Source organism: Hemicordylus capensis, chromosome 5, assembly GCF_027244095.1.
Source record: "Hemicordylus capensis ecotype Gifberg chromosome 5, rHemCap1.1.pri, whole genome shotgun sequence".
NCBI classification, from domain to species: Eukaryota; Metazoa; Chordata; class Lepidosauria; order Squamata; family Cordylidae; genus Hemicordylus; species Hemicordylus capensis.
The window spans coordinates 247,675,029-247,696,785 of NC_069661.1; the positions used below are offsets into that span (position 1 = coordinate 247,675,029).

A 21,757-nucleotide genomic window follows, 5' to 3' on the forward strand; every position below is an offset into this window, starting at 1 on the left:
TTTGCATATTATGCAAATTATGTGGCAACTAATTTGAATTTATTTATTTGACAGATTTGTATACTTTCCCCTCTGCCTTCCCATGTGAGCAGATCCAGAGTAAAATCCAGGCAATCTGGGCAGCACATTTGAAATCTGTATAAATTCAAGTGGAATTTAGCAGCTGGGTGGAGGAGCCAAAATCCAGGGGCTACCCTAAATTCCGGGGGACATGGCAACCCTAGCCCTGCTTAAATCTCTGACCTAAATCCTTCCCCAAAGCTGCCCTTAGCCTCAGAAAGAGAAAATAAAATTGTCCGTGTGAGTTTTTACCTTTGCAGCCAATCGCAGCTTCCAGGGGGGAGGGGCAATTTAAGTAATGGAATTGACATGGGGCAAATGAGGGTTAAATTCCCTCCCCTCACACCATGACCCTGATCTAAATCCACCCCCACTGCTCTTTGAAAAAGCAATAATAATAATGATAATGATGATGATGATGATGATGATGATGACAGGAGTTCCAATCTTCACACACCCACTTCACACACCTGAGTTTGGTGCTGACTTTCCTTGGAATCTGAATATTTTGGGAAGCTACCTGTTATAGTTCAAATGAGGAAAATGGTGCATGCCATCGGAAATCCCAGGTATAAATGGTACCTGCCTATCCCTTTGGAAGAGTTGTTTAATCAGGGCAATTAATCAGTAAAAGTCAGGGCAATCGGAGGTGAAATCCAGGATTAATACTAGTGAGTAGGAGGGCAGGCTACTTACCTTATGTGTCCTGAGAACACCGACCTATAGAGCTTAGCCCTTGCTACTAAGAAACAGCCTTGTCTGAAATATTTACTGCATGTGTACAAATCATCAGTCCTCGGTGTAGTCCGTGCCCGATTAATCACAGTATATCACCACCCAGAACTTCCTCTTCCTCTGATTTTTCTACTGTTTTAGCAGTTCCTAGCGGGGGGGGGGAGAGTTTCATTAATGCATGCAGCACTGGGAATCCCAAAATCACAGCTTTTATGATGTTAATGTACGTTTCTGGGCCTCAGATTGCAGAACACTCTTTGAGGCTACTTAGATAGGAGCCCTTTCAACATAGACTCCAGGGGCGGAGCCACCATTATGCAGACGGGGCCAAAGAACCTGGCCACCATGCCCTGTTGAGATGCCCCATCCAGCCTAGCCACGCCCCCTGCATCTGACATCACACACAGGGGTGTGGCCATAGGTGGAAACGGGGGCCGCACACCCCCGTTCACAAGGTGCTCCGGCCAGCGCTGGGTTTCCAACCTTTATGGGAGTGCCTTTCGCTGCCTCAAAAGGCAACGAGATGCATTTCTAGCCAGGCTGGAAACCCAGCGCTAGCCGAAGCACCTTGTGAACGGGGGTGCGTGGCCCCGTTTCTGCATAAGGCCACACTCGCCCTGTGTCTGATGTCAGACACAGGAGACATGGTTAGGGTGCCTAGAGGCTGCCAGTGACGGGTTGCACCCATGCAGCCAGCAGCTTCTTATGTGCCTGATAGAATCATGATATTTTAGAGTTGGAAGGGACCACAGAGATGATCTAGTCCACAGTTTCTCAACCACCGGTCCCTGGACCACTGCCGGTCCCCGAGGGGTTGAGTGCCAGTCCCTGGCTAGGAGTCAAAACCCGCCCGCCCCAACTGCAATCAAGGCACTCACTTCCTCAATTTTGCACATGGCACGGAAGAGGAAGAGTATCACGGAGGCGTGGGACCCTTCTTGTGCCTTGCCTCCATGTGCTGCTGAGATCTTCCTACAGCTATCTTATTCCCTATCTTTACAGCTTCAAACTGTATGCAGCGCGGGGGCAACAAGGAAAAGGTATGGCATTGGGTGCCACTTGAAGGGCTGCTGGTTCTTGCATGCTCATTGTTTGCAGCCAAAGGTTGATTGATTGAAACCCAGCTGCCTGTTGCGACCGAAGCGCCTTGAGAGGGAACGCTGTTTCCGTCTTGCATCGGTGGGGCGTTGTGGTCCCTCGGTCCCCTGTAACCCCCTGGTCTGCACTGCTGGTGGAAGACGGCAGTCCCCTTTGTGACCTTGCCAGGGGGTGGAACCTCTGGCCGGGATCATGCCGCAGTGAGGGCTAAGTGGCGGAGGGAAGGAGGAGGGCCGCCTTGGTTCGGGCTTTGCAGAAAGGGAGTGCAGGTGGACCTTCCTTGCGGGAGGGGGAGCAAGCACGCGTACCAAGGAGGGCTAAGTGGAGGAGGGAGGCGGCGTGGTATGGGGAAGAGGCAAGAGACCATTTTGTGTGTTCATGCAAAAGGGTCATTGGATGAATGGCACTGGAATGAAATGATCCTGAGGATTTGATGCCCAACACGGTTCGTGTCCGATCCAAACTGATTTAAAAGCAGCTGCCTGTTGTGGCCAAGGCACCCTGAGAGGAAACGCCATTTCCCTCTTGCATTGGTGGGGTGTTGTGGTCCCTCGGCCCCCTATAACCCCCTGGTCTGCACCGCCGGTGGAAGACGGCGTTCCCCTTTATGACCTCGCCAGGTGCGGGGGACAACCTCTGGCCGGGATCATGCTGCAGTGAGGGCTAAGCAGAGGAGGGAGGGAGGAGGGCTGCCTTGGCTCACCTCGCAGGTATGCGCGGGCAGCATGTGGGTCCATGTGAGCTGCGTGGTCCCAAAGGCAGGCTGGTGTGATTGGCGCATGCAGGGGAGTTGGGAGGGGGGAACAGAACTGCGCATTGTGAGAGAGGATGGGGGAACACCTGCTACACTCTGGTGCGCAAGCACAGTGGCGGCAGCTCTTTGACCCAGGCGACCTTCCGAGCGCGGTGCACCATTGCCTCACCCACCCTGAACAGTGCCTCGTCTCCCCAGCGAGGAAAATGAGGCCTCCACCACTACAACGCCCCACGCCCTCCGCCATCTCAGAATCACCCCCTTCCCTTTCATGCCAGGTCCCCACTGGTCTTTTTCACATTTTCTTTCACCGTTAAAAAAAAACCCATTCCCAGCGCCTGCCATATAACCGTTTTTAAGGAGTTTTGGAGGAGCTGCGCGGGTTTCATTAGGTCCACCTCACAAAGTGCACATCTAAAAGCAGGATCCAGATCAAGCCAGGTGATCATGACCAAGCAGCATTGACACAAATGAGAGATGACTAAATTAATTTCAGTGGGTGGTCCTGACTAACGTCGTCTGGATCCGGCCCTACGACTACACAACTCCTGCTAAAACTCCACCTCCATCATGAGAGGGTTAAACTGTAGATTTCCGGCTCTACTGAACTTGCCCAGCTCTCCTCTCCTCACCTCCTTTTTGCTTTGCTTGACATCCAGTCTGATGAAGTGTTTGGGGGAATTAAAAAGCTTGCTTGTGTGTTGTTTTCATTGGCCCCATGTAGCTTTTGAATTTTTCTAATGCCCCAACATCCTCTCTCCATTGAATAATCACAAGCACCCCCACCCCACCCCGCACATACTGAAGACATACTGGAGACAAATTTGTTCACCCAGGCATTTAGATTCAGGGGTACCCAGGACATCTTGGGTACCCAGATGTTGGTGGACTTCAACTTCCATAATCCCCAGCCATAATGACCAAATGCCATTGTGGTTGGGGGTTATGGGAGTTTAACTGAGGGACCCAAGGTTGAGAACCCCTAATATTCCATGTTTGCAAAAGATTCCAAATTTAATGATTTTAATGCTTATATTATTTTAATTGTAAACTGCCCAGAGATGCAAGTTTTGGCAGTATAGAAGTCTGATAGATAGATAGATAGATAGATAGATAGACAGATAGATAGATAGATAGATAGATAGACTTGAAACCCCTTTACTAACTGCTGGTCCGGGAAACTGCGCATGAAGAATGTAGCGGTCCTTGAAACTCTGCATGAAGAATTTAGTGGTCCTTGACTCCAAAAAGGTTGAGAAACACTGTAACCATCTCTCTGCTCAGGGCAGGACTCTGCAACAGCATCCCTGACAGATGTTTGAAACATTCCACAAAAAATGCTTACATTACTTTTTGTTTCTAAAACAATTTACAGGGTTTCTTAACCTTGGGCCCCTAGATGTTGTTGGACTACAACTCCCATCATTCCCAGACATGGCCTTTGTGGCTGAGGATGATGGGAATTGTAGTCTAACAACATCTGGGGGCCCAAGGTTAAGAAACCCTGTACTATATCTGCACAATGACTATACATAACCATTAATTAAGCATGGATGAATGTTGACATTTGCACACTCTTAGAAGCAGCACCCATTTATGTCCAGCTCTTCCCCCAGAAAATCAGAGAAATCAATATGAGACTATCCCTTTAATCTCCAATTAAATTAGGCTGTATTAGAAAGCTATACACACACATCATACACATGAACAAAATTAGATAAAATATAATTATTGTAGGAATTTATTTCCCATCTTTTGCATAAGCCTCAAGGTGGTGAACAAGTCACATATTAAGAAAAGGTAAAGCAATAAAAATAATAGCAAAAAGCAGCAGATGAATATTACAACTGGCAACCAAACCTTCATAAAAATAGAAGGTAGACCATCAAAGGAAGGGACCAGTTATCAAGTGCCATTAAAAGCCCAAGACAATGAGATGTGCTTCATCTGGAGCCTAAAGGGTAAGAAAGCAAGTGCCAGGTGAATACCTGGGGAAGGCACTCCAATATCTGGACATCACAACAGAAAAGACCCCCTTCTTGGTAGCCACCTACCCAATCTCTGGAGCTGCCCTCCACCAAAAAGGGTCTCCAAAGAAGGTCTTTACTGATGTGCAGGTTTCTGTGGGAGAAGAAACCCTGGTCTTAGTGCTGGCCCTCCAGCTGTTGTTGAACTACAACTCCCATCATCCCCATGCACAATTTGCCCACCTCGTGGCTTACGACAAGAATTTCAAACTTTGGGTCAGCTCCAGAAAAGGGGAAAATATACTCTGCACAGACTCAGAGGCTCAGAGTTTCATTATCATTACTTGTGCCCATACTGGAGCAAAAAGAACAGGAGTCCTTTTAATATCATTTCCCCTGTCCCTGAGCTGAGTCTTGGCAGTGAGAACAGGTTCATGGACTATCTATTTAGTGATTTATATCCTGGCTTTCAGCCTCCGAGCAATTAAGACACCAAAGCACATGTCAAAACTATGGAACCCCAAGTCAATTACAAACACCAGCACAGCAGAAAAGGACAGGTTAAAATAAAAACCAATATGTGGTAGGCAGGTATTCAGAATGCTATCTAAACAAGAAAAGAAAGGAAAGCTCCTGTCAAATAACTGTGGACAACTCAGTGTTTTAAGCCGGTGTTTTAAGCAGTATTTTAAGCAGTAAACCATGTGGGTCCCTTCCCCAAAGCTGACGCTGCAAGTGATGCTGTTGTTTTCACCAGCAAGTGGTGGAGCTTTTAAAAACATGTGAGGCCAATATTTTAAAGCTGCAAGGTCCATGACATAGCTCAGGGCTTGGGTGGTGGGAAGATGCAGGATGCTTCGTGTGAGTTGTACAGCCCCCCCGCCCCGATCTCTGCTCTCCAGCTGCATGCCACACCCTCCTTCTTATTTTGTAGGTGGAGAAAGCATCAAGGAGGCCATTTGGACTGTGGGCTGGTGGAAAATCTGAGGGCTTCCTTCTCCCCCTTGGCCCTGCTACCAAGAATAACCATCCCAAGGTAAAAGGAAGCACAGGGCCAAATTCATGGAGTGTTAAAGGGAGCCACGCCAGCCTCTGGTTTCGGGCGGGAACTTCCTAATTTGGGAGAGGTTGCCCTGAGTTGGAAAAAGGACAGTCCAGTTCTAAGAAATGCTTTCAGCATTCCAGGGAGGGGAGGCTTCTGCGAGAAAGAGGGAAAGAGAGAAAAACACTGTTTCATGTTCCTGGTTTTTCTTTCTTGGGAAATTTGTGGTACCCTTTTTAATAAAGCAGGGGTTCCTAGTTTGGGTCCCCAGATATTAGACTACAACTCCTATGATCCCCTGCTGCAATAGTCTAGGGCTGCATTGGCTGGGGATAATGGGATCTGTAGTCTAAACATCTGGGAGCCAAGCTTGCAAACCTCTATAATAAACTATTTGCTGCATATGTACCAATAGTGGTGGTGGTGGTGGAGGAGGAGGAGGAGGGAGCGTATCCTGAGTCAGACCATTGGTCTATCTAGCTCACTATTGTCTACACAGATTGGCAGCAGCTTCTCCGAGGTTGTAGGCAGGAATCTCTCTCAGCCCTGTCTTGGAGAAACCAGAGAGGGAACATGGAACCTAGATGTTCTTCCCAGAGTGGCTCCACTCCCTGAGGGGAGTATCTTCCAGTGCTCACACATCAAGTCTCCCATTCATTTGCTACCAGGGTGGACTCTGCTTAGCTAAGGGGACAAGTCATGCTTGCTACCACAAGACCAGCTCTCCACAAGATCAACCCATGATGTTGCCTTATAAGAGTCAGATTGTCAGTCCATCCTGTCTAGTATTGTCTGCCTCGACTGGCAGCACCTCTTCAGGATCTCACAGAGCTCATTTCTTTCCCATTTCTTACTATCTGATCTTTTAAAACTGGAGATTGAACCTGGGATTCCTTGCATGCAAAGTTTGTGCTCTGCCACTGAGCTAAGATTTTTATAGTTTTAGCAGCAGCCAGAAAAAGAAAAAAGAAAAAAAGGCCCCAAATATAAACATAACTTCGCAGCATAAATATGGCAAAACAAATATACTTCAGGAGGACGATAGTATGCTATTCCCAGAAAAGCAATATGACACATAAGAATAAAGAAGTTCTACTATGTACAGTATATTTAACTCTCCAGTGCCTACCGTAATATGCTGCTGTCCCATGCTTTTCCTATTCTAGTCTTCACGATTTTTATTTATTTTTTATCTTTACATTTTATATCCCACTCTTCCTCCAAGGAGCCCAGAGCGGTGTACTACATACTTAGGTTTCTCCTCACAACATCCCTGTGAAGTAGGTTAGGCTGAGAGAGAAGTGACTGGCCCAGAGTCACCCAGCAAGTATCATGGCTGAATGGGGATTTGAACTCGGGTGTCCCTGGTCTAGTCCAGCATTCTAACCACTACACCATGCTGGTAATGATGCACTCGTTACCTCCAAATCAGCAGCATATTCTTGTGTGTCTCCAAGGCTGCTTCGCACCAACCACCTGCAAGACTGAACTTCTAGTCCTGTTCCAATGCTTGTCATTGTTGTTGTTGTTTTAAACCCAGTGCTGTAACCATGCACAGCATTACAGAAGAACTGAAGAACAGCCCTGCTGGATCAGGCCCAAGGCCTATTGTATTCTATCTAGTAATCTTTTATATTTTGTTGCTGAGAAATTTGTCCCGGGGGCGGGCAGGATCCTGTAGCGAGTGTTTTGGGGGTGGAGTCAGAAAGGAAAGGGAGGGAAAGGAGAAGGAGAAAATAAAAAATAATAATAAACGTTGTTAGCTGCCATATAAATTATTCTCTGGGCGACTCACAACACAGCATCAAAACATGAAATAAAAGCACATAACACATTAAATCATAACAAACCAGAAGGGGAAAATACAAAATACAAAGCCCAATACAAAGCAATTTGAAAACTCTTTTAAAATCAGTTAAAGATCAAATTTGAAAATCAGAATTTGAAAGGCCTGAGAGTGAACAAAAAGTCTTTACCTGATATCTAAAATAACAAAGTGATGAAGCCAGGAGAACCTCACTGGGGAGGCCCTTCCATGAACAGGCAGGGTGCAACCACTGCAGAAGCAAACACCAAAACCATGATGGCAGGCGCTTCCATAATCAGCAGCATGGAAGCGCTTGCTATCACGGTTTTGGTGTTTGCTTCTGCAGGTAATTGTGGCTGTAACTGTGAGCAGCTCCGGTAAGGGGATGAGTAATGGGCCGGGCGGGATTTCGACTTGCTTTCAATGCTATACAGGGTTAAAACAAACTTGTGGTGTGAATAGGGCTTCTCTCTCTAGCCTTATTCAGATGTTAAGATGCCTACAGGTGTCTGTCTGTACACATATACATATTTTTGTGCAAATGACTGTACCTGGATTCATTTTAGAAGTGAGCCCACATACAGGCTCCCTGAAATGCAGGGTACAGACAGGAAAGGCCCATTCACATGTTATGAGCAAAAAGACACCTGCTAACTGAGCAAGGAGACACCTTTAAAAGTGGTGATTCTCTTATATTTAGTAGGGAAAGAGCAACTGGCCCTATCCAGCCCCAGCACAGCATCCCTCCAGTGGCTTTTGCTGGTGTCTACCTTATGGTCTTTTTAGATTGTGAGCCCTCTGGGGACAGGAGAGCATCTTATTTACGTGCTCTTTATTTTTTAATGTAAACCTCTTTGAGAATTTTGTTGAAGAGCGGTATATAAATATTCATCGTCGTCATCATTGTAGTTATGTACAACACTGTTGTACTGTATTTTGTGTTTTCTACTTTGTTTCTTTTTATGTGTTTTTATTGAATTTTTTTTCTGTTGTGCTGTGAGCCCCCCAGAGAACAATTGGTTATGGGGCAGCTGACAAATAAAGTGTGTTGTTGATGTTATTAGAAAAGAATGTCTGAATAGGGCTCAGGTTTGCCATAGAACTGCTTAAGGGCCAAGCCTTTATAGAGTATCAGCTCTCAGTGCCCTGGTTATTGGCTTATTTAAACATCTGTTGTTATGTGGTCGCATAGGAACACAGGAAGCTGCTTGATACTGAGTCAGACCATTGGTCCATCTAGTTCAGTATTTTCTGCACTGACAGGCAGCATCTTCTTCAAGGGAGGAATCTTTCCCAGGCCTAACTGGAGATGCCAGAGATAGAAGCTGGGATCTTCTGCACACAAGGCAGATGCTCTATCACTGAGCTACAGCCTCATCCGAGCCACTGGAAAGCTTTAAAAAAATACTCTGCATGTGTGTCATCTTTGGCTTCTCACCAGTCTCTCATGCATGTCTGTTATCATGTGCCAGATTCAGCTTTTGGCACCCAGTTGCATAAGCTGACCAACAGCCACAGGCTTTGCACCAACACAAACAGCCATGTATGATGCAAAAGCATGTCAATGGGGAAAAAAATTACCTAGATCTGAAGATTTCCAGCTCACTCGAATGCTTGGATGGCTAGCATCTTGAAGAGTATTCATTTATATAAAATATGTCTTGTGTGGAAAATCTGTCCCACCCCTGCGGCATTCAACACTGCAGCTCGGTACAGTTTCAATAAAACCATAAAACAGAGCATCCACAATAAATAGTAAAAAGACAATAAAACACAACTCAGAACACACTAAACTCTCAACCATTAATGGGTCTTCTGCTTGCTATGTGTTTTCACAGGGAAAGGAGATGGTAAGCAGTTTATGATAATAATGCAAGCAATTATTGCTTTCCCAAAGCATCAAAACTGGATTCTGAGAAAGGGTGAACGTCAGGGAGTCCCAAGTTCCCTTGGCTATAGTTAGCTGATCTTCCTGCAGCAGCACTACAGAGCTATAAACAGATCAGTGGCAAAGGTTCTTTATGACTCTCAAGTGTTTACATCTCTGACAATACGCCCCCTTTCTCTGAAATTCCTCTTGGGCTCTGGAGAAGGGTGGAGGGAAGTGGGAGTTATCAGCTCCTCAGATTCCGCCAAGACACACATACAAATGTGCTCCGTGTACTGTCTTAAAGAAAAACAAACAAATTCAGTGCCAATGTAACTCAAATTCTGAGCCAAGAGAGCCGAATCCTGCAACGTATGCGAACGTATACATGCACATTTGCAAGTATTTGGTTATGCACTGATCCCCTCCCCCACCCCACCCCCAGAACTCAGACAACTTGGGGAGGGACACAGGGCCTACTAAAATCCCAAAACCCAATCACTGAAAATCCAGGTTAGAATCCCATTAAGCTTTGTCTATATATACTTTCAAGCCCTAACCCTGCTTTTTAATATTTTTTTTAAAAAGTGCATTCCAGAGTGCCAGAGCATCTTCTAGCTAAGGGTACATAATATGGTTGCTTGGCTGAAACTAAGCAGGTTTAAAGGTAAAGTGTGCCATCAAGTCAATTTCGACTCCTGGCGCCCACAGAGCCCTGTGGTTTCTTTTTGGTAGAATACAGGAGCAGTTTACCATTGCCTCCTCCCTCACAATATGAGATGATGACCTTTCAGCATCCTCCTATATCACTGCTGCCCGATATAGTAAAGTGTGCCATCAAGTCGGTGTCGACTTCTGGTGACCACAGAGCCCTGTGGTTGTCTTTGGTAGAATACAGGAGGGGTTTACCATTGCCTCCTCCCACGCAGTCTGAGATGATGCCTTTCAGCATCTTCCTATATCGCTGCTGCCTGATATAGTACCAGTGTGGATTTGAACTGACAACCTTCTGCCTGTTAGTCAAGCATTTCCCTGCTGCGCCATTAGGTGGTACAGGCAGATTTAGGTCTGGTCAATGGATGGATGGGAGACAACCTGGCAAGCTCATGAATGCTGCCTTGAGTTCTATCATGGAAGTAGTGGGAGAGAGATATATGTAATTATTATAAGCAAGGTAAAGCGGCAGATACATTTTGGCTCTAAATAAAATGCGCTTGAAGAAAGGCACTGTATAATCAGCCCTCCTTAGCCATTTTTGGAGGAACTTAGGAGCAGTCTATCCAAAAAGTCCCCCCACTTGGAATCTCTGTTTTGCAATTTGGAGACACTTGCATTCGAGGAATAAATCGGAGCCATGGTTCACCAGGCTCCAGCATCTGTTTGCAAGATGCCAAGACTCCACACGTGATTGGGTCTCTCCTTGTTCTGCTCCCTTAATGGCTCAGAGAACTTGCTTGCACACCTCCTCTGACGCCACATCACATTTTTGAGCCCATTCACACAGACAACAGAAGTGAGGACACCACGTAATTCATGCCGCACTTTCAGGTCCTCTAGCAGCCAACCATGATGGGGTGGTTGAAAGGACTAAGTTCTGTTGGGGAGGGGGCCTTGGGGAGGTGCCCTCTGGGCATACCTTGAGCGTTCTAGTGAGCAGGCACTGGGAGTGCCTGCCAGGTTTGCTCCGCCACCATTCCCCCTTGTAGCATTTACAAAATTATGCAGGAGAGAGAGAGAGAGAGAGAGAGAGAGAGAGAGAGAGATTTTTCTCCCTCTCTCAAAACACTAGAATCAGGGGTGATCCCATGAGACCGGGAAATTTAGGACTGACAAAAGCAAGGACATTTTCACACAGCACACCATCTATGGAATTCTTTGTCATAGGATGTGGTGACGGCCACGAGCTTGAACAGCTTTCAGAAGCAGCTTAGATCAATTCATGGAGCACAAGCCTATCCGTGGCTTCCAGTCTTGATGGCTTCAGGCTACCTAGACCAGTGTTTCCCAACGTTTTTGGACTCATGGACCGGTACATTCTTTGTGTGCACTTTCGCGGACCAGCAGTTAGTAAAGGGGTTGCCCCCCTCACCCCACCCCCAGGCACCCCCAAAACAATTTCAAGTGGGGGGGGCACCGCTGCTGTGAGCTCTCCAGAGCTCATTTCTAGGCAGGCAGCCCTCACTGCTGGGATAACACTCATTTAGCTTCTTTGAACTGAACGTTATTCCAGCAGTGAGGGCTGCCTGCCTAGAAATGAGCTCTGGAGAGCTCACAGCAGTGGTGGCCCACACCGGCTCAAACTTGTTTTGTGGGGGGATTAATTCCTCATGGACCAGTACAGACCAGTACTCAACTGCTCACGGACCAGCACCGGTCCACGGACTGATGACTGAGAAACACTGACCTAGACAATGCTCAGAGGCAGGCTGCTTCTGAATACCAGTTGCAGAGACAGGGGTGTCCTTAGGGCAGGGCAAGCAGGGCAACCACCCTGGGCCCCACTCTTTTAGCCCCCATTGGAATTAACTAGAAAGGGCCCCCGCGCAGGCTGATTTGCCCTGGGCCCCGCACCCCACCAGGGCTAAGAACAGCCTGGTGCAGGGGAGCAACAGAAGAGAGGGGACATGTCTTCATCTTTCCCCCCGTGGGCTTCCCAGAGGCATAGGAACACAGGAAGCTACCATATACTGAGTCAGACCATAGGTCCATCTAGCTCAGTATTGTCTACACCAGGGATTCTCAACTTGGGTCCCCTGATGTTATTGGACTTCAACTCCCATAATCCCCAGCCCCAGGGGCCTTTGGTTGGGGATTATGGGAGCTGAAGTCCAATAACATCTGGGGACCCAACATTGAGAATCCCTGGTCTACACAGACTGGCAGTGGCTTTTCTGAGGTTGCAGGCAGGAATATCAGGGAACTTGAAACCTTCTGCTCTTCCAAGAGCAACCCCATCCCCAGAAGGGGAATATCTTACAGGGTTCACACATCCAGTCTCCCATTCATAGGCAACCTGCTTAGCTAAGGGGACAAGTCATGCTTGCTACCACCAGATCAGCTCTCCTCTCCGAGAGCTGGTCTTATGGCATCTAGAGGGCCCCCGTGGAGTGGATGGGCCTTGTGACCTGAGCCCATAGGGCTGTTCTTGTGTTCTCCTTTCTGAGAGGAGAGCTGGTCTTGTGGTAGCAAGCATGACTTGTCCCCTTAGCTAAGCAGGGTCCGCCCTGGTTGCATATGAATGGGAGACTAGAAGTGTGAGCACTGGAAGATATTCCCCTCAGGGAATGGAGCCGCTCTGGGAAGAGCAGAAGGTTCCAAGTTCCCTGCCTGGCAGCAGCTCCAAGATAGGGCTAAGAGAGATTCCTGCCTGCAGCCTTGGAGAAGCTGCTGCCAGTCTGTGAAGACATTTCTGAGCTTGATGGACCTATGGTCTGACTCAGTATATGGCAGCTTCTTATCTTTGCCCCTGTTCATTCTTCCATGCAAAACGTTCCCCCCAACCATTCCCCATCCCTACCCAGGCTTATTTCCCATCTCAGATCCTAGGGTGGGTGTGATATTAAACATAGCCTTGAAGAAACATTGAAGGGGAGGACTGTTCATAGAGAAAAAGCTGTGAACTGCACCAGGGCTGGACCGGGGGAATGTATGTGGGGAGGGTGCTGGGTTTTGAGCAGAATGGGTACATAAGGGTGGGATCCGGGGTTCAGGGGTGCCTTGTGTGTGGGGCGCACCAGGAATATGTCCTGTTGCCCTGTGGGCCAGTCCGAGCCTGAACCGCACCCCACTTGCCAACTCCATCCCCTGCAAGCAGTGTTCCCTCTAAGAGGGATTCCCACATGTGACTACAACTCCCAGAATCCCCAAGCAAACGTCACTGCAGCTGGGGATTTTGGGAGTTGTAGTCAACAACATCTGGGAATCCCTCTTAGAGGGAACAGTGCCTGCAAGACCATTGGACAGCTGCTCCTCCATGGCACCTTGATTTCCCCCCCTGCCAATGAGGACGATGAATCTAAAGGCCATAGTTAAGGCATGACCATTTTGCGGTTTCCATCTGGGTGACTTCCTTGATGGAGTAGCCCTAGTTCATCTGGGAGCAACTGCTGCAAGGGATGTTTGCTTCCGGACCCACCTTCCTGGGCTGAAGAGCCCTGCCCTCCCGCTCAGGCTGAGCTATGCATGGTGCTCATTGCCTGAAGTTGCAACACTCCTTGCCATGACATTCTTCCTTGAAGAGGAAGGCCTTATTCATACATGCTAAGTTCAGTGCATGATTAAGATCAACTTCAAGATGCTTCTCTTAAGGTGGAGGGTTTCCAGATCCTTTTTAAAGCTAATCAAGGAGGGAGACTGGAACATAGGAAGCAGCCTTACACAGAGTCAGACCATCTAGCTCAGTATTGTCACGCTACACTGACTGGCAGCGGCTCTCCAAGGTTGCAGGCAGGAGTCTTTCCCAGCCCTACCTGGAGATGCTGCCAGGGAGTGGACCTGGGACCTTCTGCATGTGCTCACATGTAGTCACCCATCCAAATGCAAACCAGGGCAGACCCTGCTTAGCAAAGGGTCATGCTCACTACCGCAAGAGCGTCACCTTAAGTGGCGCAGCAGGGAAATGCTTGACTAACAAGCAGAAGGTTGCTGGTTCGAATCCCCGCTGGTACTATATCAGGCAGCAGTGATATAGGAAGGAAGATGCAGAAAGGCATCATCTCGGATTGTGTGGGAAGAGGCAATGGTAAACCCCTCCTGTATTCTACCAAAGAAAACCACAGGGCTCTGCGCCAGGAGTCAGAATCGACTTGACAGCACACTTTACCTTACCGCAAGAGCAGCTCTCCTCCCCAATACCAATGGAGCACCTTTGGGAGGTTATTCCCAAGACTGGGGGCCATTGCTGAGAAGGCCCTGCCCCGGTCCCCACCAACTGGATATGTGTCAGTGTCAGGGCTGAGCAGTGCCTGAGATGATGAGCTGAATTTTTGGCACCTTCCCCTAGGGCTAAAACAGACCCCTGACCAGAACACTGGAGAGCTAATGCCAGTCAGTGTAGATAATACTAAGCTAGATAGACCAATGGTCTGACTCTGCAGAAGCGAACGTCTATATCCAGGAGATATAATAATAATAATAATAATAATAATAATAATAATAATAATAATAATAATAATTCGATTTCTATACCGCCCTTCCAAAAATGGCTCAGGGCGGTTTACAAAGAGAAATAACAAACAAATAAGATGACTCCTCATTCTACTCCTCATTCAAAAGCTGCTCTAGCTTCAAAGCTTGTATTAGGCATTACTATCCATATATTTTTAAGTACAACTTCACAGCCCATAAGGACCAGAAACTTGCTTTTAAAAATGCAAGTGAAAAGCTGGTTTTCTCAGTTAACTGAGTTCAGTGCCCAGATATCCACAGAAACAGTATACCTATAAAGGCTAGATTAAAAAAAAATCTAAACCAGATAAAAGAGGACACATTTATTTCAATTGGTGGATGTAACAGCATCTCAGGTCATAACATGGAGAAGTGCGGTAATAATAAACATAAGAATAATTCTTAACACTCTGAAAGGATCCCTTCATGTAAATAAGACCAAGAATACTCCATTTTAAAGAGGTAACAAGATTAAATACCATTTTAAAACAATTTACAAGACGAGTTAACAACCATGAGATAAGAAGTTCCTTCACAACAGCTTCACTTGTAAGGTCTATCTGCAAAGGCTTGAACAATGAATGCATCGAAGAGGAAAGAGATGACAATTCACAGTGGCAACTGAAGCTTTCAGTATAGAAACGCGAGTCCATGTTACTTCAAGTCACTCTCCCTCGTTTGCAGACTGTTTTGAATCAGAACTTATGGATTTCTTTTGCTCTGAAGTCCTGCCCAAACATCCTCGCGTGACAGCTGATGGACATACAGTATCTACACTGCAAAGCCATATTAATTTTGTACCGGTGTAATGCCATAGTTTCCCCTCAAAGAATCCTAGGAATTGTAGTGTAATGAAGAGGCTGAGAAGTTCGTTAGAGAGCTCTGCACTCTATTTCATAACTTCCACAGAACCATTCCCAAGGCTTCCTAAGAAGAGCAAACAATTGCTAAATGGGTTTATGCCTGTTTAATAGATTTGACCCCTGACCCTAACCTGGGTCCCCAGATGTTGCAGAATTATAGCTCCCATCAGCCACAGCCCTAATACCCTTAAGGATCTCTCCCCTTAAGGGTCTGCTGTGGCTCCAGTTTGGCTAAAGGAGGTGCAAGTGTCAGCCCTGAATAGTCTGAACGAGTTTCTCGTTTCCCAAACACACCTGGATGATTCAAGGTGTTTCTATCTTTGATGTTCCAAGTGCTGTATGGAATGCTGGGTGAATTGATTGAATGAGGGGCAAGGGAAGTTGCATTAAAAGGGAATGGTTTGTATGGACCGTTTCCCAACGCGTTTCTTTCCATCTACAGTTCTAAAAGAACATCTGTAACTGGGACACCTACTGTAGCTTCAGACATCTGTGAGCATTTTGCCAGAAACACACACACTTCTGTTTAAAATGCTTGGATGTTGGCTTTGGGAAAAGATGCTTATTTTGCATACATGCAGCTAGCAGAGCAGGTACACAGCCATCTTGGGTAGACATCAGTTGGATATTAAAGAAACAACAGTCAGTTTATGTGACAATGTGGGGCACACAAGAAGCACATGCTAGCAGTTCAGTGTCTCATGCGATGGCACTTCTGCCTTCCTAGCCAGTGTACTTACTGGGAAGGGGCTAGAGAGCATAGGAACATAGGAAGCTGCTGTCTACTGAGTCAGACCATTGGCCTATCTAGCTCAATATTGTCTACACAGACGGGCAGCAGCTTCTCCAAGGTTGCAGGCAGGAGTCTCTCTCAGCCCTATCTGGAGATGCCAGGGAGGGAACTTGGAACCTAGATGCTCTTCCCAGAGCGGCTCCATCCCCTGAGGGGAATATCTTACAGGGCTCACACTTCTAGTCTCCCATTCTTATGCAGCCAGGGTGGACCCTGCTTAGCTAAGGGGACCAGTCATGCTGGCAAACACCAGACCAGCTCTCCTCTCAACATGCGCTTTGCATGCAGGATGTGCCAGGTTCAATCGCCAACATCTTTGTTACACCACTCTCGGGGAGCAGGCCTTGGAGAGATCCCACCTTCAATATAGAACTTTGTACGTACGGGATTGAACAGGTTCTTTCCAGGATCTCGGCTCACACACAAATCAAACTGTATTAAGACACAGATGTTCAGTGGAGGAGCGCTTGCTTTAAAACCATTCATGCTGCACTTAATGCTTTAAAAAGGCAACACACAACATAAGGTCCCCAGCAGTGAGAGGGAATTGGTTCCTATGGTTTCTGCTAATCTAGACAAATTTAATCATGCCAATTGATATGCAAGTCTGTTTCCAAAGAGCATTTGGCTGGATTTCAGAAAGGTGACTTTTGATGGACAGGGAACAATATTAAGGGTTCCTCTCAACATTACTCCCTGTAGTGAAAGCAGCATGGACCAGGAAGTGCAACAGAGGATGGACTTCCTTTTGTAAGAGCTACAAGGTTTGTTTTGGCAAGACAGCAGCTGTGCTTCCTGGGTTGATCCGACCCTGGACTAGCGGCAAATGTCACCCGGATGTGTGGTTTGCAGGCAAAGAGTGTGCCCATTCAGAGTACTGATCACCCACGGTTCTTTTGGGAAAAGCTCGGAAGGATCTGCTTCATATGCTACAAAGCAATTGTGTTAGGTTCTCATTTCCAATGCTGATTTCTCATACTTGAATTTTAAGATCACCCCAAAAAACACTCAGTCGTGACCTCACCTGCTGAGGGTATTGAGGTGTGTGTGTCCCCCACCATGACCCCATTTATAGAGGAAGTCATCATTAGGGCTGCACAAATGAGGCTGTAGCTCAGTGGTAGAGCATCTGCTTTGCATGCAAAAGGTCCCAGGTTCAATCCCTGGCAGCATCTCCAGGAGGTTTTTCATAAGGGGACTTTAAAGCCCTTTAACTTCCGGAATGGAGGGGGTGTGCTCACATATCAGCCAGATCTACCCTGAAGTCCATGCGAGTTATCAGAAAGCAGTTCACACACAATTCAGTATAACTGGGATTTTAAAAATCCACTATTTGCATCGGTTTTTGGGGACAACTTTGAGTTTGCAGTAAAGCCACCCAGTAAACTCACAGTAGAGCCTGCTGTGTGTATCCTGAAGAACTGCTGCCAGTCAGAGCAGACAATAATGAGCGACTCTGACTGGGTCTAAAAGGCAGCTCCCTGTAATGCCCAGGGCAGAGAGGAGACTCCTTTTGCCGATCCATGTCTGGAAGTCTACAGTTGGGAGCGAGTTCATATTTCCACGCACCACACCTCAGTACCTTCACTTTACTGAGACACACACTAGTTTCCCAACTGTAGTCCCACTCTCAAAGGCTTTCAAACCCTTCATCCCATTGACGGGATTAAGGGTCTGGGGACAGGCGATGGAGCAACTCAGCGGGAATCTAGTGAACCGTCTCTTCACCCTTCCTGTGGCCTCAGACCTCACTCTGCTAGGCATATTGCAAAGCTTCCAGAATATTCATTTCCTAAACCTTCCTTGGAAGCATTCGGCGTCCATGGCTCCACAGCTTTCTTCCCAATGCACAGCTCAATTTCTGCTTCTGCAACAGTAGCCTGTACGCAGGTATGGGAAGGGGACTGGGATAGCAAATGCCCTAAGAGATCAGGCTGGAAAAGAATGTTCTAGACCTGATGCAGTGCACTTGGCATCAATGCAGGGAGGTGAAAGCTATATTGGACAAAGATTCACTCCCCGATTTCCTCTCTGTGCACTGAATGAGCAAAATTGCTCCCCCCAGAGGGGCTGCAGGTTCAATCCCTGGCAGCATCTCCAGGTAGGGGCAGGCAAAACAACTATCTGAAACCCTGGAGTGCCACTGCCTGTCAGAACAGACAGTACTGAGCATTTAGGGCTGGACTCAGTAGAAAATTCTTCTCTACTCAGATTCATGCAAAACAGAGCCCCTAGTAGTGGCTGGCATCCAAACTAATGTGCACGGAGAAATTTTTGCTGCTCCCCCTTTCCTTCTGCAGCCTCCTGGAAATATATCCTTGAAGGTCCCCAAACCCTCAGGGATATATTTCTGGGAGGCACAGAAGGGAGAGAATTGGCAAAAGCCACTCCTCCCCTGTTGCATGCTCAAAATGTTGTTCCGTGCACAACATGTTAGTATGGATGTCAGCTACCTTATTCTGCAATCCAGCAAAATTAATAGGAAGAGCAGTCTCTCGCTCCCCAGCCCCAGACAAATTAAAAAAAGGAGTGTGGCAACTGGTCATCAGCAATTCTTAGGAATTATTATACACCATGAAGTGATGGGCAAGCCTGCTGCCAATTAGCACTGGCCTAAAGAAGGAAAAGGGTATATAGGACAGTGTCTTTGTGGAGGCCGGGGGGGGGGTGCGAGTAATAGCAGAATTTATAAAAATCATTTGTAATATTTGGAGATAGCAGCTTTATTGTATAGTTTGACCTCTCCAGTATATATGTATCCCCATATAATTAGTACCATTTTTCTTCCTGCTTTTGGCTTCACTACTCTAGGAGTCCAAGGAAAATCCATTGCACTCAGACGTATTTGCCAGCTACATAAACACACAAATACTGCACAATTAAACTTCATTAGTATGATGCCCTCCGTTGCAGCCAGGTCTCGGTGTCTGTCTGAAATCCACAGGAGGGCTCGAAAAGCCGTATCGTAGAGCATTATTCAAAAGCAACTCCACAATAAGAGCTCGAGCCCAAGTCCCTGTGGCATTTGGATATTTAGCATTTCCTGTTGGTCTTCGAGTGAGAGAAATTCCCCTTTGCTCTCAATGGAAACAGTCTGTGGGAGCATCGGGTCCAGCCCTTCCGTCACTGCCCATCAACTACTCTTTGAGCAGTCCAAGTTTCCGCAGCGCCTCCCTCCGGGCTTCTTCTGTTGAGCCCCGGCCAGAGAACTGTACTGTTATGCCTTGGGGTCTCAGTCCTGAGGGTCTGGGCAGTGAGCCAGACCTCCTCCTCATTTCCAGGGTGAAGTCTGGCTGTCTGTGGTCATAAAAGCTCTTGGCAGTGTTCTGGCGAGCAGGTTTAGCATCTACAAGATCGGCATCCACTTTGAATGTCACCGTTTTGCTCACACTTGGGAATGGGCTGGGTTCTCCTTTTAAGACGTCATGGATGTTTCTATAGCCATTCGGAATGGCCTGCACTTCTTCTGACCTTTGATCCTTCAATATGGGTGTGTGCAGAGAACGGTCCCGTTGGGCCTGATCAAGAGACTCTTCCACCAAGCTTAGCTTGCCCAAGGCCTCATTCTTGGCTTGCTCTGAAGTCAAGTCTCTCAATGACGAGCTTCTATTGCGATCCGAGAGTTCAGGCTTCCGGAGCCTATCATCCACCTCACTTATTAGGAAGGCCGAGCCATTGGCCAACCCGTTGACGTTGGCCAACACCTGAGCCTTGCGTTCTTGGACGTTGACAGCTGCCTTGGAGATGGTTTTGTTGAACTCTCTTTCCCCAGCGTTGGTGATGCTAATGTTGCTTGGAAACTTTGGGGGCTTGGGTGCGGTCGGTGGTGGCACAATCTGCTTGAAGGCCACAAAACGCTCTCCATTGTGCAAAGGCGAAGAGGAGAGTGCTCTCCTCCTCTCTGCAGACTTCCCTTCCTTTGGTGAAGCAGGAGAGCAAGGGCTGCCCTCTGCCTGCTTCTCAGATATTTTCTGTGCAATGACAAGTGGGGTGGGGATCGAACGAAGGAGTTTGGGGTGCTGCACTGGGGGTGGAGGAGGAAAAACTTCATAGATCAGCAGTGGAGGTGCGGATGGTACCACTGGATGGGAAGCTACAGCATCAGCGTGAATGTCTTCATCGGGTGGCTCAATACATTCTGGCTTTGGTTTATCCAGTTTCCAAGCCTCTTCTAGTGCTGGCGGCGGGGGCAAAGGAGAGAAAATATTAGAATCTTAGAACTGATCAACAAGTTCCCTTGAGTGGTGAAATTGGTACTACAGGGTTTGACAAGTCCCAGGCACCAGGGAGCCATGGTGCCTAGAAATTTAACCATGGTGCCTGGACCAGAATATTCCAGAGGTTGAGTCATTTAATCAATCTTTATTTGTCCCAGGCAGCCCTGTTTTTTCCTAAGCCTGTGGCTTGTGAAGGGGATAAAGGGAAGCCTGTTCATGCTTCACCTTCACAATGTCCAATCATCTTATCAGGTGTCATTGGCTCCTAAATATTTTGCTCTGGCTCTTATACCCAAAGAAAATTGGTCAAGGCCATTGCGACTATTTCCATGGTTTGCATTTATATGCATTAGGCCTCCAAGAGGACAGAGTGGCTTGCAACAAAATAGGTAACAGCTACAATTCATCACCACACAATCCAATCTTAAGAACAAAAATTGTCATAACACAAGCTGCTGCCAGCAATAGCAGCCTCTTGCTAGCCTCTACAAGTGTGCTGAAATAAAAGCATCTCTGGCATTTCTAAAAGCTGCAAGGTTGACAGTGCAGGCTGCTCTCAGAAGGGTCGGTACGAAATGTGGGTGTCACCACTGAAAAGGCCCTGCTCCTAGTCCCCACCCATCTGCCTTCTGCAAAAGGGGGCTCAAAGCAAAGTCTGCTCTGAAGTTCTCAGCACTCATAACGGTTTGCGTGGAATTGCATACTCTCGGGATTGTGTCTACGCTTCTTCACATGGTTAGGATGAACTGTGCATTTACAGATCATCTGGGCATCTTCAGTGGGGACGCTGGCATAATATGTAACCATGTGAACTGTCCCAACCAAAAGGTACCCAGAGCAGAGCAATCACACAGCTAGTGGCCTCCACACTGTCCAGGTAAGACAAGTTAACTTTACTATTTTTTTTTTATTTTTTTTACTAAAAACAGTCACATCCTGCCTTTCAGCCAAAAGGCTGCTAACAATATGATAAACCATAGCTGCAATGAGCATTGACACATACAGCAGCCTCCTTTCTGCTTTCAATAGGCATCTTCTTCTCAGCTAGAAGGGAGGAGAGCTGGTCTTGCAGTAGAGAGCATGAACTGGCCCCTTTGCTAAGCTGTGTCTGCCCTGGCTTGCATTTGGTTTGGTGATTACATGTGAGTGCTGTCTGCTGTAAGATACTCCCCTTAGGGCAGGCCTGCTCAACTTAGCACCCCCCCCCACCGCCCAGCTATTTTTGGACTTCAATTCCCATAATCCCCAGCAGTGGCTAATAGCCAAGGATTATGGGAGTTGTAGGCCAACATCTTCAGGAGGGCCGAAGTTGAGCAGCCCTGCCTTAGCGGGTGTGGCCATAGCTCAGTGGCAGAACATCTGCTTTCCATGCAGAAAGTCCCAGGTTC

General features: G+C 47.3%; 1 protein-coding gene and 1 non-coding gene across 7 annotated transcripts in view; one reads left to right on the forward strand and one right to left on the reverse strand.

Annotated features, from left to right (window-relative positions):
* Positions 1-14,804: 14,804 nt before the first annotated feature.
* Positions 14,805-21,757, reverse strand: part of PROSER2 (proline and serine rich 2) — a 61,499-nt gene continuing 54,546 nt past the window's right edge. For all 6 annotated transcript variants that reach the window (XM_053258700.1, XM_053258699.1, XM_053258702.1 and 3 more), the window contains one exon: positions 14,805-20,329. In XM_053258700.1, coding sequence (XP_053114675.1) covers positions 19,290-20,329 — 1,040 coding nt within the window. In that variant the 3' untranslated portion in view covers positions 14,805-19,289. The remainder of the gene's footprint in view (positions 20,330-21,757) is intronic.
* Positions 17,256-17,327, forward strand: TRNAA-UGC (transfer RNA alanine (anticodon UGC)). The gene has a single exon. It is a non-coding gene; the product is annotated as a tRNA-Ala (tRNA).